The sequence below is a fragment of the Phascolarctos cinereus genome, unplaced genomic scaffold, assembly GCF_003287225.1.
Source record: "Phascolarctos cinereus isolate Bilbo 61053 unplaced genomic scaffold, phaCin_HiC Scaffold_4;HRSCAF=312, whole genome shotgun sequence".
Lineage (NCBI taxonomy): Eukaryota > Metazoa > Chordata > Mammalia > Diprotodontia > Phascolarctidae > Phascolarctos > Phascolarctos cinereus.
In genome coordinates this window covers 28,190,218-28,204,265 of record NW_027555847.1, presented here as the reverse complement: position 1 = coordinate 28,204,265, position 14,048 = coordinate 28,190,218, and the positions used below count along the sequence as shown (strand labels likewise).

The 14,048-nt window shown below is 43.7% G+C and overlaps 1 protein-coding gene across 1 annotated transcript; it reads left to right on the top strand.

Moving 5' to 3' along the window:
• The first annotated feature begins 4,089 nt into the window (after nt 1-4,089).
• THOC7 (THO complex subunit 7) lies at nt 4,090-12,714 on the top strand. Its single transcript, XM_020978320.2, has 8 exons — nt 4,090-4,198; nt 8,173-8,290; nt 9,304-9,431; nt 9,689-9,775; nt 10,688-10,745; nt 11,246-11,312; nt 12,029-12,098; nt 12,481-12,714. Exons 1-8 carry the CDS (start codon nt 4,180-4,182, stop codon nt 12,546-12,548), a joined length of 615 nt encoding a protein of 204 aa, XP_020833979.1. The 5' UTR covers nt 4,090-4,179; the 3' UTR covers nt 12,549-12,714.
• The last annotated feature ends 1,334 nt before the right edge of the window (nt 12,715-14,048 follow it).

The window sequence follows — 14,048 nt, the reverse complement described above, 5'->3', positions numbered from 1 at the left end:
GAAGTTTTCAGAGCTGACAACGCATAGCTAAGGAATAAATCTATGAAATCGCCCCTATTCTTCCAGACAACAAACCATCCCGGGCCAGGGTGCCCAACGTGTGCAGGCCTGCAAGCCTGCATGACACACACCAAGATTTGGACACAACCCACCAGCCAAACTGCCCCTGGGCGAGATGCTTCAGGAGCCTCCTGCCGAAAACAGGAACCATTTCGGATTCTCCTTTGAGGCTATTAGCTCAAAATGTAAAACTACTAGGGATAAGAAGATAATTTGTTGGAAAGAATTCAATTTGGTTCAATCAAAAGACATTTTCCTTATGGTTAACTACACTGTGTATGCGCATATGTGTGTATGTGTACGTAAATACAAATGTACATATGTAGTTTGTGTGTATGTACAGTATACACATCTATTTAAATACATTCATACTGAGTACATGCTAGGCGTACTTGCTGTCTCCCCCAATGGAATGTAGTATCATTTCAAGGGGAGACTACTTCATGTATTGTACTTCTATCTCCAGTGCCTAACAAAGCCCATGGCACACAGCAGGAGCTTTAATAAAACCTGTTGATGGACTGTAGTGCACTGTGGCAGGTATTTGGGACACAAAAATAAAAGCCAATGAACATTCATTAAGAACCTACTATATATGCTAACCTACACTGTGCTGATACAAAGGCAGGAGACAGTCACAACACACAAAAAGATCACAGTCTAATGGACTTAAACAAGATACAGTTTCTAGGGGTTTGAGTTTTAAGGAATGAGCAACACAGTTCTTTCCCTAAGGAGCTTAAAATCCAAAACTGAAAAACCTAAAGTCCTTTGAGGGTCCAAGGTGATTGAGCACATACTAGAGCCTTTAGGGTAACAAAGCGCCAATGTGTTCCATCCTGACACAGAAAAGTGAAAAGTAAAATCAGCGGCAGGAAAAATTACTTTTTAAGGTAAATAAAAGAATATTGCCCACTTGGTTTCTCTGCTCAGAATTCCAGCACAGGTAAGAGGAAAGTCAGAGCAGGGCAGGTGCAAATCTTTACTGGTTTCTCTTAGATATAAAGGAATCAAGAATTTCACTTGCTCAGCTATCTTGGATAAGTAGCCATACTCATGAACACAGCAAGTGACCTGAAGGCTTGTAAGCATATCAATGTTATCTCGGTTCTAGATTTTCACCAGAGATCTGTTCTCTTACTCAGAACAGGGGAGGGGGGAAAGCAAATATTTAAAAATCTGGCACTTCTTACTTTAATAATAACAATAAAATAGCTGGCATTTATATATTACTTTAAGGTTTACAAGTGCTTTGCAAATCTCATTTTACAACAACTATGGTGGCTAAGTGCTAGTATTATCCTCATTTTACAGATAAGGAAACTGAGACAAACGGAGGTTAGGCAACCTGCCCAGGATCACAGAGCTAGTAAGGGCCTAGGCAGGTCTTCCTGATTCCAGGTTAAGGCTCTATTCACCTGACTATATTTTAATATAAAATGCTAATGAATATAGGTTGCCGTTACAGATTACACAGAGGGAGGGACTATACTCTGAAAAATTATTTTATATATTTTCTTACTTAATTTCATGATGTTTTATGAAAAGGGTAATTAATTTTAAAAAAAAAAAAGGGAGTTCCTTTTGGACAGAAACTTTCATTTTGGGAACCTGGCAAAGTGCCTTCAACCCAGCAGCAGCTTAAGAAAGGTTTACTGAATTCAACATTCACATCAATGATCATGTATCGGGGATAATCCAATCAGATGAAATTGTGTGGACCACAAGGTTTTAGGAGAGGAAGAAGGTTAAAATAGCGGGGCTGAATACAGCCACTTTACTCAAGTGCCATCAAGTGTTTGTTGTGTTGAATATATGACAAATTAAAGTTCTTCTAATCAGTCCCCTTAACTCCCAGAGCTAAACAAAATTAAAGGACCTAACAGCCTACCCTGAATATCAACTGAGTATCTGATATAACATGAAAATTTCCCAAAGTTACACAAGGGGTAGGGCAGAATATCTTCCTTCCTATTTTCTAAAAGTAAAAACCACCACCACTACCAAAAAAAAAGGCTTTTGTTTTTCCAAAATCATCATTTCTAATGGCAACATCTAAAATAATGTTTACTTTACAACTGTCTTCCTTACAATCATCATTCCAATTAAAACCTTAGTAAAATTTACCCCTTGAAAAGACACAAAACATTAGATTTATAATCAGTGACTGTGAAGATCTAAAGTAATTCTAATGTGGGTCAGGACATTCTCCTCCTTCTGGACCCAACACGCTGAACAAAGCTGAAGGACAAACCCGGCAGTTTGGCTCAGGACTAGAAAGCAAGCTGGACGTCCAATCAGAGGTTTCGGGGTTCTGACTCTTCCACTTAAAATCTGTGTGCTTTGGGGCAAATGCCTTCACCTCCAGAAGGCTTAGTTTAGTTTCTTCCTGTGAAGGCCCTTCTAGCTCCATCTCCTCTGTAGGTAGAGCTTTTATGTCCCTAATTATTTGCAAGTCCTCCCTCTCTTTAGAATGTAAGCCCTTTGACCGCTTTTTGTTTTTTCTTCTTCAGCACTTAGGGCAGTACCTGGTACTAAGCACTTACTAAACGGTTGATTGACACAATTATTGACTAACTTCAATCCAATACACAATCAATATGAAAATACATGTAAATTCCTTCCATCTACACTCAAGTTGTTTTACCATAGTGCAAATGGGCTTTGTTAAACCCTGAATAGGTCAGGATAACAAACTTTAAAACTTTAAAAAAAAAAAGGTATTAAGTATCTGTACTGGTTTCCAGTCATAGGTTCAAAGACTCAAGACACTATTTTCACAGAATTAAATCATGGGCTGTTCTATGATGCACTGAAGCAAAGGGATGAAAGGATGAGGTCTAAGGGGAATGGATCTCCGCTAGGCTACGGGTCATCCATTGGCGAGAGGGTTCAAGTGCAATCCAGAAGCATTTATGAAGCACCGACAGGCGCCAGGCACCGTGCCAAACCCAGGACACACAAAGAAAGGCAAAAGCAGTCGGCTTTGGTTGGAGGTTTGGTATTATCGCGTTCGACTTTTTAGGGATTTGGGGGGTTGGCACACAACCTAAAACTGATCCCAACGGGGGAGACAAGGTACACACGACCACGCGCAGAGGAGCAGTCCACGGAGTAAACAGGAGACCATCTCCGGAGGGAAGGTAGAGGCAGACCCCGACATTACCTAGTTAATGGGATCTCATGGGGTTTTCGATAGCCTTCGCTTGGCAAAGCACCTCGGACATCGCCCGGGCCTCGCACTTGGCCGTGGGGAAGACCCTTGGCCACAAGGACCCAAATTCCACCGACTTTCGGCCTCGGCTGCTGGGAGGAGCTGCAAGGCGGGCGCTCCGCATCCGCCGCCCGAGAGCCTAGCATCGGCCCCCCGCCCATTCTACCTTCGGCTTCCCTTAATACCGGACGTGGGCGGGGTGGCGGGGTGAGTCGCGCAGTAATGACAGGTGGGAGCCCGGGACCCCCACGCATCAGGCACGCACCCCTGTGTGCACGCATGCATTCCCCCCCCACACGCCCACCCGTGCCACAGAACGCGGGGCCGGGAGCCCGTTCCCGCGCGAACTTTGCAGGTAGTGGAGGCTGGTGGGCGGAGCGCCGCTGCCCGGCCCCGCCCCCGCCCCCGCCGCGCGCGCGCTCGCGCTGCTCCCCCTCCCCCGTCCCCCGCACGCCCGCAGACCCCCCCCGCGGTGACCTTCCCTCCCCGCCCCTACCCCCCCCAGTCCCCATCCCCGGAAGGGGGGCTCCGGGATCCGCGGTCCCGCACCCCCTCCCCTCGCTGGGGCCCGCGCCGCGTGGGCGCGCGCCGCCTCGCCCCTCCCGCCCAGCCCGGCCCCGCCGCGGCTCTCACCTGGCGGGCGGAAGCAGCGCGTCCTGCGGCGCGGGGCGGGGCCACGGGGCGGGGCCTAGGGGCCGGGCGTGCTGGGTCCTCCGCCCCTCGCGGCCCCGCCCCGGCCTCCCCTCTCCCCCCCTCGGGGGCGGGGCCGGGCACGCGCGGCTCGGCGGCGGCTCGGCGGCAGGGCCCGCCCCCTCAGCCTCCATGGCTGTTTGCCCGGCTGCATTGTGGGAGTTTGACCCAGAGCCGCCGGATGCGGGTGACGAGCCGCCGCCGCCGAGGGCGCCATGGGGGCCGTGACGGACGGTGAGGGGGCGCCGCCGGGTCGTGGGGAGCGGGGCCGGAGACCCCTGGAGCGACGCGACCCTCCCTCACAGACCCGGGCAGCTGGCCTCGGACCCAAGCTGTCCCCTTCCCCGGTCCTCCAGAGCTCCTCGGGAGGGGGCGGGGGGACCGGCCGCCCACAGGAAAGCGAGGGAGAGGGGGTCCCCGGCCCTGGGGGCGTCACGGAGGGGGCTCGGACCGCCCGATACGGGACAGACGGGCTGACGGAGAGGGACGCGGGGTCCGTGGGAGGGGCGCCGGGCGCGGGTGGGCCCCCCAGTCCGATTCCCCCCGGCCCTCCCCGCTGCGTCCGCCGCCGGTGGGGGGCAGGGAACGGACACGCGTGGGCTGCCTTCGGGGCCGGCGGCGCCGTCCGGGGAAAACCCCAATCGCGGCTTGTGTTATCAGGCACGTTTTCACGTACTGGGGCGGACGGGGCCGTTTTGTTGCTGGCTTTTGTGTCCCCTTGGCCTGGCGGGGGGCCGGACCCGTAAATGTGGGGGGAGAGAAACGGAGCCTCTGCGAACGCGGTCTGCCTGTTATTTGTACACGCGTGTGGGGGTGTGTGCGTGCGTGCACGTGTAAAAATGCACACACAGGTTAAAGGCGTGGGGGGAAGCTGGAAGTACTTCCCAGCTTCGTGATTCTTAGCCTCATGCAGTTTTGAAAGCACAAAAGCACTGGAGCAATTAACTAACCGTGATTTTGTAGGGAGACCAGGATTGGTCAGTCGTATCCGACTGTTCGCGACCCCAGGTGGGGTTTTCTTGGGAGAGGCACTCGAGTGGCCTGCCATCTCCTTCTCCAGCTGGTTTTACAGATGAGGAAACTGAGGCAAACAGATAAGTGGCTTGCCCCAGGGTCATAAATCCAGTAAGTATCTGAGGACAGATTTGAACTCAGGTCTTCCTGACTCCGGGCCAAAAGCTCCATCGGCTGTACCACCTAGTTAGTGTAAGTGAGCCACTTGAACAGCATCATGGACATAACTAGAATCAGTGATGGAGAACCAATTATAAATCCTGTAGGAATTTTAGTTTTATTTTGCTTTGATGGTTGATGGCTAGACAAGAGCATTTCTTTTGCAAGGCCTAGCTAAGAATTTTGCTCTTGGAAGTTTGAATCCCTTCAATTTTTTGTGTTTGTAAAGCTTTGGCCAGATCTTTTCAACAAGGGGAGTATCTTTGTTCAGTATTTAGATCCTTAGATATTGATGCTTAATTGGTCCTGATCAATACTTCTGGAATGATGGAGGGTTGAATTCCAAAATTCCTCCACTGAATTGTCTGTGGGAAGGCGGGGGTAGAATTTTTAAGGGTTCAGGATTGTGATCTTTCAAAGGGAAGATGCCAGCCAGTTTAATGTAATGCCATCTGTGTCACATCTCTCAAGTGAGATTGCAACACAGTGTCAAAAGTTGCTGAAAGGTCTGACAGTTTGACAGGGACATATGCCTTGTGTCTTGACTCTGAGAACGTTAATCAGCAATGAGAATAGCGCCTTACTGTTGTGAAGTCTGTACTGTATTCCCCAGCAGAACAACCCCAGGGTTTGAGGTATAGCTGAGAGATGTCTGGGGTCGGCAAAAGAAGAGGGAAATTGGAGTTGACATAGCATAATTTTCCATTTTCCTAAATTGTTCTAGGGTACAGTGTAATTTTTTTTTTCTTTCAGTGGTCTCCTTTTGAAGACCAATCTTACCTGTGCCCTCAGTCTCCTATTTCCCCACCTTCATCTCCTCCAGGAGTTTGCTGTCTATCATCTCCCCCCCCATCTCTTTCTAACTGCTGATTCCCCCCCCCACACACACACACACACACGCGCGCACTCAGGTCCTTTAAAACAACAAAAATACTTCATTTGACCTTGCCATCCATCTCATCAAGCTGCCCTCCTGTGCCTAGCCTTCTTTTCAAGACCAACCATCTATATTGGATTACAATCGTATGTATTTGTTGTTTTGCTTTGTTGTCTCAGTCCCCTGTAATCTAGTGTGGGACCCTGCTGTCTGCGGAGATTACAGATGATTGCTTGCCTGCTAAATCCAGGGATCTTTTCTCAGTCCTTATCTTCATAGATCTAGAGCCAAAATGATGAGAAAGTCAAGAGCTAGACTGGTTGAGGGATTTGTCCACAGTCACCCAAGTAGGAAGTAGCAGAGCCTGGAGTTGAAGGCCAGGGCCTTTCACTTTCAATCCAGTGCTCTTTCCACTGTACTTGGTACTATTGACCAAGCTCTCCTTGTGGACAGTATTGTAGCAGCTAGGAGGTAGTACAGTGGACAGAACACCTGAATTCAAATGTGACTTTAGATACTTCCTAGCTCAGTGACCTTGGGCTAGTCACATAACATCTCTCACCCTCAGTTTCCTCCTATAAAATTGGGATAATAACACCTACCTCCCAAGGTTGCTATGAGAATCAAGTGAGATAATAATTGTAAAATGTTTAGTACAGTGTCTGGCACACAGTAAGGGCTAAGTAAAAGTTATTGTTATTTTTGTTTCTCCTATCTGTGTGACTACTCCTCAGCTTCTTTTTAGAATCTTCATTAATTTCCTGCCTGTTGACCTGATTGTTTCTCAAGGTCCTGTCCTGTGCCTTCTTAGCCGTCTCTCAGTAATCACATCTGCTCTCATGGGCTCAGTTATTGTCTCTATATAAATCACTCCTAAATCTGTGTATCCAGGCCTAATCTCTACAAAACTCTACTTTTACGTATCATCAATTGCCTGCTAGACATCACTACCCGATTTCAAATCTAGGCCTCCTGCTTGCAGCCTTTCTCATCCTTTACACATTGTCTTGTGTATATTTGCCACATGATTAATTTTCTCAAAATCCTGCTTTCATGTTCTTCCCTAGCTTTTCATTGGCTCCCTTGTACTTAGTAACTGTAACTCTTATTTATAAAGCACTTAAAATATTAAGGTCCTTTCTCACAGTCACCCTGGAATGTAGGTACTATGAATATGATCGTCCTCTTGATGAGGTAACTAAGAAGTTAAAATGACTTGCCTTTGGTCTCACAGCTTATAAGTATCAGGTGAATGCAAGTCTTTCTGCCTAGAAGTCCAATACTCTATCTACCACCTTTTCTCTCTCGTGTTCTTGGGATTAGAATTCTACCTGTGTACTGGAACTATTGTTAAATGTTTAGGGAATGATTTATCAGGCAGACTCACTAGTAATCCACCAGTGTTTCAGCTAAGCTGGAACATCATAATTCTGGGGTAAAGACACCACAGAGGAGATAAATACTCTTTCAGTGGTCCTTATTCTTTGTTCCTCCTTTCCTTCTTTTTAAGTTCAGTGGAGCAGAGGGAAGAGAATTTGCTGGAAAGACCAACTGAGGATCCCAGTGGAATAGAAACTTTAGAGATTTGGGAACAATAAGTTGAAGTTTCTATTGAAAACACTTCACATGCTTTTTTTCCTCCCTTCTCTTTACTGTGTTAGTCTCTCCCCCTGCTTGCATCACTGTCATGTGGGCACACACAAACACATAAATATGCACATAGGCTCCCTGCCTCAGGCTTCCAGAGACACCTAATAGCACCTACAATGCTTAGCTCTGTTACTGGGACTCAAGGATAAGAGGTCGCTGTCTTCACCTGTGGGATTTTGAGCAACCTTAATCTTAACTGGGTCTCATTTTTCTTATTTATAAAATGAGAGATTTTGGTCTTGATGACTGTGATTCCTTCCACTCTATGCTAATAATGTATCACATGAGGCACACATTTCCCCAGTCAAGTTTTCTTAAAGTTAGACTCAAGGATTATCAAATTAATTCCATATCAGTACCTGGAAATTCTCTCCATTTCTTAGGGATTTTAGCAGGAGTAAAGTAGTGTTGACAAATTTGTTTTTCCATTATCAGTCCACCTGAGCAGAGTATAATTACAGTTGTTCCATTGGGTCATTTTAATATTCATTGCTCTTCTTTCTTTTAGATGAAGTTATAAGAAAGCGTCTCTTAATTGATGGTGATGGTGCTGGTGATGATAGGAGAATAAATCTGTTAGTGAAGAGTTTCATTAAATGGTGCAATGCTGGATCTCAGGAAGAAGGGTGTGTCATTTTATTGTTGTTTATGTGCCATTTTCCCCATTTGATTCAGTCTGTAAATGTTTTGCTCATTCTCAATTTACTATAAATGGAGATATGTTCGATTCAGTCAACTCTTGATTTTTTTCAGACATTAACTGTCAGTTTTGTCTAAAATGAGACAAGGTAGCACTAAGCTGGTGTTCAAAGTACTTCATTTTGGCTTGTAAAGAGAAATGTTCTCACCATTAGAATTTTCCCCAAGTGGAATGGGCTGCATTCCCCTTCCCTGAGGTCTCCAAGCAAAGGCCTGATGATCTACTTTGTCGGACATGTCATAGGGAGAATTCATTTTGTGGAATATATAGAACTAAATGAATTCCAGTTTTGGAATTCAGTGATTTTATGTGATTAATTCTTGGGGAGATGAGTTTATCAAAGAGGGATAAAAGACCAAATTCAGATTGCTTATTTGGTTCCTTTCAACAGTGTGATGAGGGAAGGATGTATTTGAAGTGACTTTTCAGATTATATTTGTATTTTTTTTTTAGTGGTATCCCATGAGCAAGATAATCAAAATTTGGCTGCATCTTCAAACAAATGAAAACTTAGCGAGATTTCTTGTAAATTAGCTTTCTGCACATGCAGAAAAAAAAGAGAAAAGGAAAACAATGAAGTTATAGGTTTGATTTATTTAGGTGTTTGTATGAAATACATTTTAAAGGTGGTTTGTTTTAAAATTACTTATTCAGCCCAACTGAAAATCGCCACATATAAATCTAGAGTTTATTAAAATGTAATATAACCCTAAACTTAAATTTGTAGATTAAATTCAATAAAAGTATGCATTAAAAAAGAAAAATTTAAGTTACTCTAAATATATTTTAATTGAGAATGAACTCAGAACCTAGTATGTTTTCATATGTTTTCATATCCTCTACTGAAGTATAATAGTAAGATTCTCATAACTGACAGCCATATATTATCTTTAACAGTTTTTCTCTATTTTAAGCATCTTCATTTTTTATTATTTTTAGCTATAGTCAGTACCAACGCATGCTGAGTACATTGTCTCAATGTGAGTTTTCAATGGGGAAAACCCTGCTTGTATATGATATGAATCTCAGAGAAATGGAGAACTATGAAAAAATTTACAAAGACATAGGTAAGTGCAGTTAAAGTGATTTATATCTTATCAGTCTTAAAGTTTGGAGTTTAAAATCTGAGAGAATGTTATCTAGAAATCTTTGGTTCAGAAAAGATTCCCATATAATGTTTTAGAGAAATTAGTTCTTTTAAAAATGGTAGCATTTTATTGGCAATTGAAAATTTAGTTAAATATATTTCAGATTGATCTAGCAAAAGATTGTTGTTGATGAAGTTACAGCTGTATCTTTTTTATTGTTTTTATTTTTTACATAGAAAATAGCATAGCTGGAGCACATGAAAAAATTGCTGAGTGCAAAAAGCAGATCCTTCAAGCAAAACGAATACGGAAAAATCGCCAGGGTAAGAATAGTGTGTGATGTCATGTGCTCTGAGGTGAGACCTGTAGTCTAAATTATGATGAATTACAAAAAGAAGGAAACCTCTGAATCTTAAAAATATCTCTTAATGTCACTAACAAATTTATGCTGGCTGGAGTTACTTCTTTACCAGGTTCAAATGGCATTTATAATCACTGTGTTTTAATCAGTGCATTTTTTTTAAAAAATGCCTACTACATACCTTGTTAAGGCCATTATGCAGAAATTGGCCGTTTTGCAAATGGTAGAGGGATGTGCACCAAGTGCAAAGAAAAGCTTGATTCACAGCTTAAAGAGCAATGTATCTGGCTAGATACGTACCTTTTACGTATATTTATACATATTACCATATTGGTCCAAATCTAGGCCAAGATAGGCTGCGACTCTAAAGTGAAAAATCTTTGAATCGTACACTGTAAAATAACACAGAAAATACTATACATCAGAACAAATGGCTGTTCTGGAATTTTGCTATTTGAAGGGGCTGGCAGCTGTAAGCAGACACTGTCACCCAATTCATAGCCTCCCTTTAGGCAAGAAGAGAGGAAAGATGCTGCATCTTCCATGTGGTTACCAGGGGAGACTTAGGGGCTAAGCAAACAAAAAGAATTTGTTTTGATTATAGATTGAACTCTTTTTTTATGTAATTCATAATTGGAAGGTTAGCCTGCATTTGGATCAATGTATTGTATCTTAACTGATTCTCACAATCATCCCTGAGAAAGAGAACAGGAGCATGAGTATTAATGTTCCCATTTTACACAAAGGTTAAGTGACCCCTACAAGATAAAACCAAACCTTTGGATCAGGCCTTCTCTACTATACTGGCCAGTTTTTCGGGGGGGTTGGGGGGGTGGAGTGCCTTTGGTAAATAGCCTGGGCTTGTGTCTTTCAGAATATGATGCTTTGGCAAAAGTCATACAGCACCATCCAGACAGGCATGAAACATTAAAGTAAGTTTAATATTTTACTTTGCTTCTAATTAATGTGTGCTTACACCTCAAGGTAATAGCAATCTCTATTTTTTTAAGAACTTAAGCATTTGTAGTTCTGAAACATCTGTTTTTATTTAATATCCCTAAAAGTGTGGCACAGAAGAACGTGTAACATTTATAAAACTCTTGTACCAGATTGAGCTACTAGGGAAAATAAACTATCATTCTGAAATAATGAGAGAACAGGTTGGGTGCTTAATATTATACATTATTTCATTGCCTAGAACAGTTCTTGATTGAAAATGCATGTTAGCACTTCAAAATTACCAAACAACTGTGTAAACTATTCAGATATGGCAGCCTGATTGGTTAGTATATTCTATTCTGCTTGTCTCTGATACTGTGTATGGGTACTTTGATTTTTTACAAAGTTTTGACTAAAAAATAAATTATTTGATATTGATTCTTTTTTAAAAATAGGCAAAATGTATATTACTCACTTTACTCTTCTTTTTTAGGGAACTAGATGCTTTGGGGAAAGAATTACAGCATCTTTCTCATATAAAAGAAAATGTTGAAGATAAGGTATGTATTTATGTCAGTCAGTCAGATATTAAATGCTTAGTCTGTGCCAGGCTCTGTACTAAATGCTAGGGCCAAAAACAGTCCCTGCCTTCACAAAGATTATGTTTTAAAAGGGGAGACACCATGTAAACAACTATGTAGATACAAGATATGTACAAAGTGGATGAAAGACGATCTTATTGGGAGGCACAGGCCGCTGGAGGAGGGGGGAACAGGAAAGGTCTCCTCCAGAAGAGGGGATTGGAGCTGCATCTATAAGGAAGCTAGGTGAACTGAAGAGGGGGAGTATTAGGGGCCTTGGGGATTCCAGGGCAAAGGCGTGGAGGCAAGAGATGGAACATCCTGTTTTGAGGAAGAGCAAATAGGAAGGGCCCAGGAGAGGAAAGAAGTGCCGTTGGTGCCAAGAAGAGCAGGCTAGGGTGCCATTAGAGTGAGCACAAGGACAACCTGATCAGACCTGCATTCCACAAAAACCATTTTGGCAGCTGAAGGAGGGAGGGATGGGAGTTTGGCCAGGAGACTTAACTAGAACACGCTTGTATTAGTCTGGTTAAGGAGTAGTGAGGGCTGGAAGGAAGGTGGTGGCTGGGTGAGTGGAGGGAAAGAAACATGGGAGGTGTGGAGGTAGAAACAGCAAGGTTCTGTCAGCATGAGTATCGATTGTATTTTTGTACATCACCTTAAATTTAAACATTTTCTTTTCTTTTTAAATCAAGCTGGAATTAAGGCGAAAGCAGTTCCATGTTCTTCTTAGTACTATCCATGAACTTCAGCAGACCTTAGAAAGTAAGTCCCTTATTTAAACTAACAGTTTCCTTTTAAGTATTGATAACCTATTTTTTAAAAGCGGAAACATTTTTAGAAAGAGTTAGACTAGCACATTGCATGAACCTTGTGTCGTGCCTGTCTCTGGGGAGGGTTACAGCCACCTTTTCATGAAAAGGAAGGTTAGAACTCCTCAGCCAGCTTGAGGGAGGGTGCTCACTAGACACTAGATGGGCGCATGGTGCACTCTGGGATTCGGTCATTTTAAAATGTGGGTGAGTTTCCTGAAAAGGTTCCTGGATTAAGGCTCTGTTATGACTAGGGTTGTGTGAAGCATTCTATGTGGGCGTCATCACGCTTATCACGGGCACGCACTTGTTTCATGTGTACTTCTCATTTTCAGATGATGAAAAACTCTCCGAAGTGGAAGAGGCTCAGGAAGCAAGCATGGAAACCGAGACGAAACCATAGGCAAACGCAGGTCTCACTAGTGTGAAGAGAGCTAAACATGGCTGTCTGAGTTTCCTTTCACGTGTTAAATCATTGTAACTTTGGTGAAACTAACAGACTGTGGATGATCAATTTTTATCAATTTTTTTCAAATGTCCAAGTAGGCAAAGAAACTATTTTAAAGGAAGTTTGTTTTTATGAAATTTTTTTATTCAGATGTTTTCAGTTTGTATTTTCATGTATATTTTGGTAGTTGTTAAAATGGTAAAATTGGTATTGATTCTCACAAGTTGTATTTTACAGAGAAGCACTTCTAGAATGTACTCATAAACATATTCATATATAGATATGTACACATGCATGCACGCGTGCACCCTCATTGGATGCGTACAACATAGTAGCTGAGTCCTCAGCGGCTGTCCAAGGGACAGAGAGATGATGATTTATCCTCATGCTGAAGGAGATTGTAAGCAAGTCTTCTTGACTACCAGACCAGCAGTTGACCACGATTTCTATGTCACGCTTCTTCCACGTATGGGGAAAACACATGAGCAAATGAATCCATTTCTGACCTAGAAAGATGAGTTGTTCACTTTTAAATGAAAGTTAAACAGGTTTAGTCATTAAGGTTATAAAATATTTCTGAAAACAAATAGATATGCTCTGTTTGGTTCATGAAATCATAGCATCTTAAGAGTTGGATGTGACCAGGAATCCTTTCCAGCCTGTCCCCACAAGCAGCCCTCCCACCTCTGCTTGAAGACCAGCGTGAGGGGAACAAAATTCCAATAAGCACATGGTACATTGAATGCAAAATGCACCCGTTTGTAGTTGTCCTAGAAAGCCCCTACAGACAACTCCCTGCTACAGTGCTTTGTGCGTAGTAGGGATTCAGTATAGAGGAAACATTCTGGAGTAAGAAGCAAGAGAATTGGACACGGTGGTGGTGTTAATTGCTGCGTTCTGTGCCGTCTCTCACCTCTCTCCATGAGCAGCTCCCCAGGCCCCTTGTCTCTGCGTCTCCCCTCACCCTGAGGCTAGTCATCCAGGCAGTATCTGTTAATCTTTTGCCATGCATTAGGCCCTAGGCGCTGAGGGTACAAACGCCTGGCAAGTAACTGCCCTCCGAAAGTTGATGTTCTTTTGGATAGGAGGGAGGAATGATATCTGCCATCATCCCTTTTATTTCTCCTCTCTTTCCCCACCCTGACTTGTGCCCCCTCCCCAATAACTCCCAGTCATGCTCAGGGCTGGTATCCATGTTGAATGGAGGTAGGTCATTAAACAGCTAACAAACAAAGAAGAGCACTTGGGTAGGGAAAGAAAAACCGAAGTAGCAGCTCCTTGAAGGAGGAAGAGATTAGGGGAGAAAAAAGGCCAGAAATCCTTGGTTTGCACATAACCTGCCAAGCACCCCTTTGTATGGATTGAGTTCCAGGTCTCCCACGGCAAGCTCCACCTGGTGGGTGGTGCCAAATCACAGTGGGTCTCTCCAGTGCAGAGGGAATGTAAGCAAGAACC

Coding starts and splice junctions, on each gene's coding strand:
- THOC7 (XM_020978320.2), top strand. Junction 9,776..10,687: donor AATACGGAAAAATCGCCAGG/GTAAGAATAGTG, acceptor TGTGTCTTTCAG/AATATGATGCTTTGGCAAAA. Junction 10,746..11,245: donor GACAGGCATGAAACATTAAA/GTAAGTTTAATA, acceptor CTTCTTTTTTAG/GGAACTAGATGCTTTGGGGA.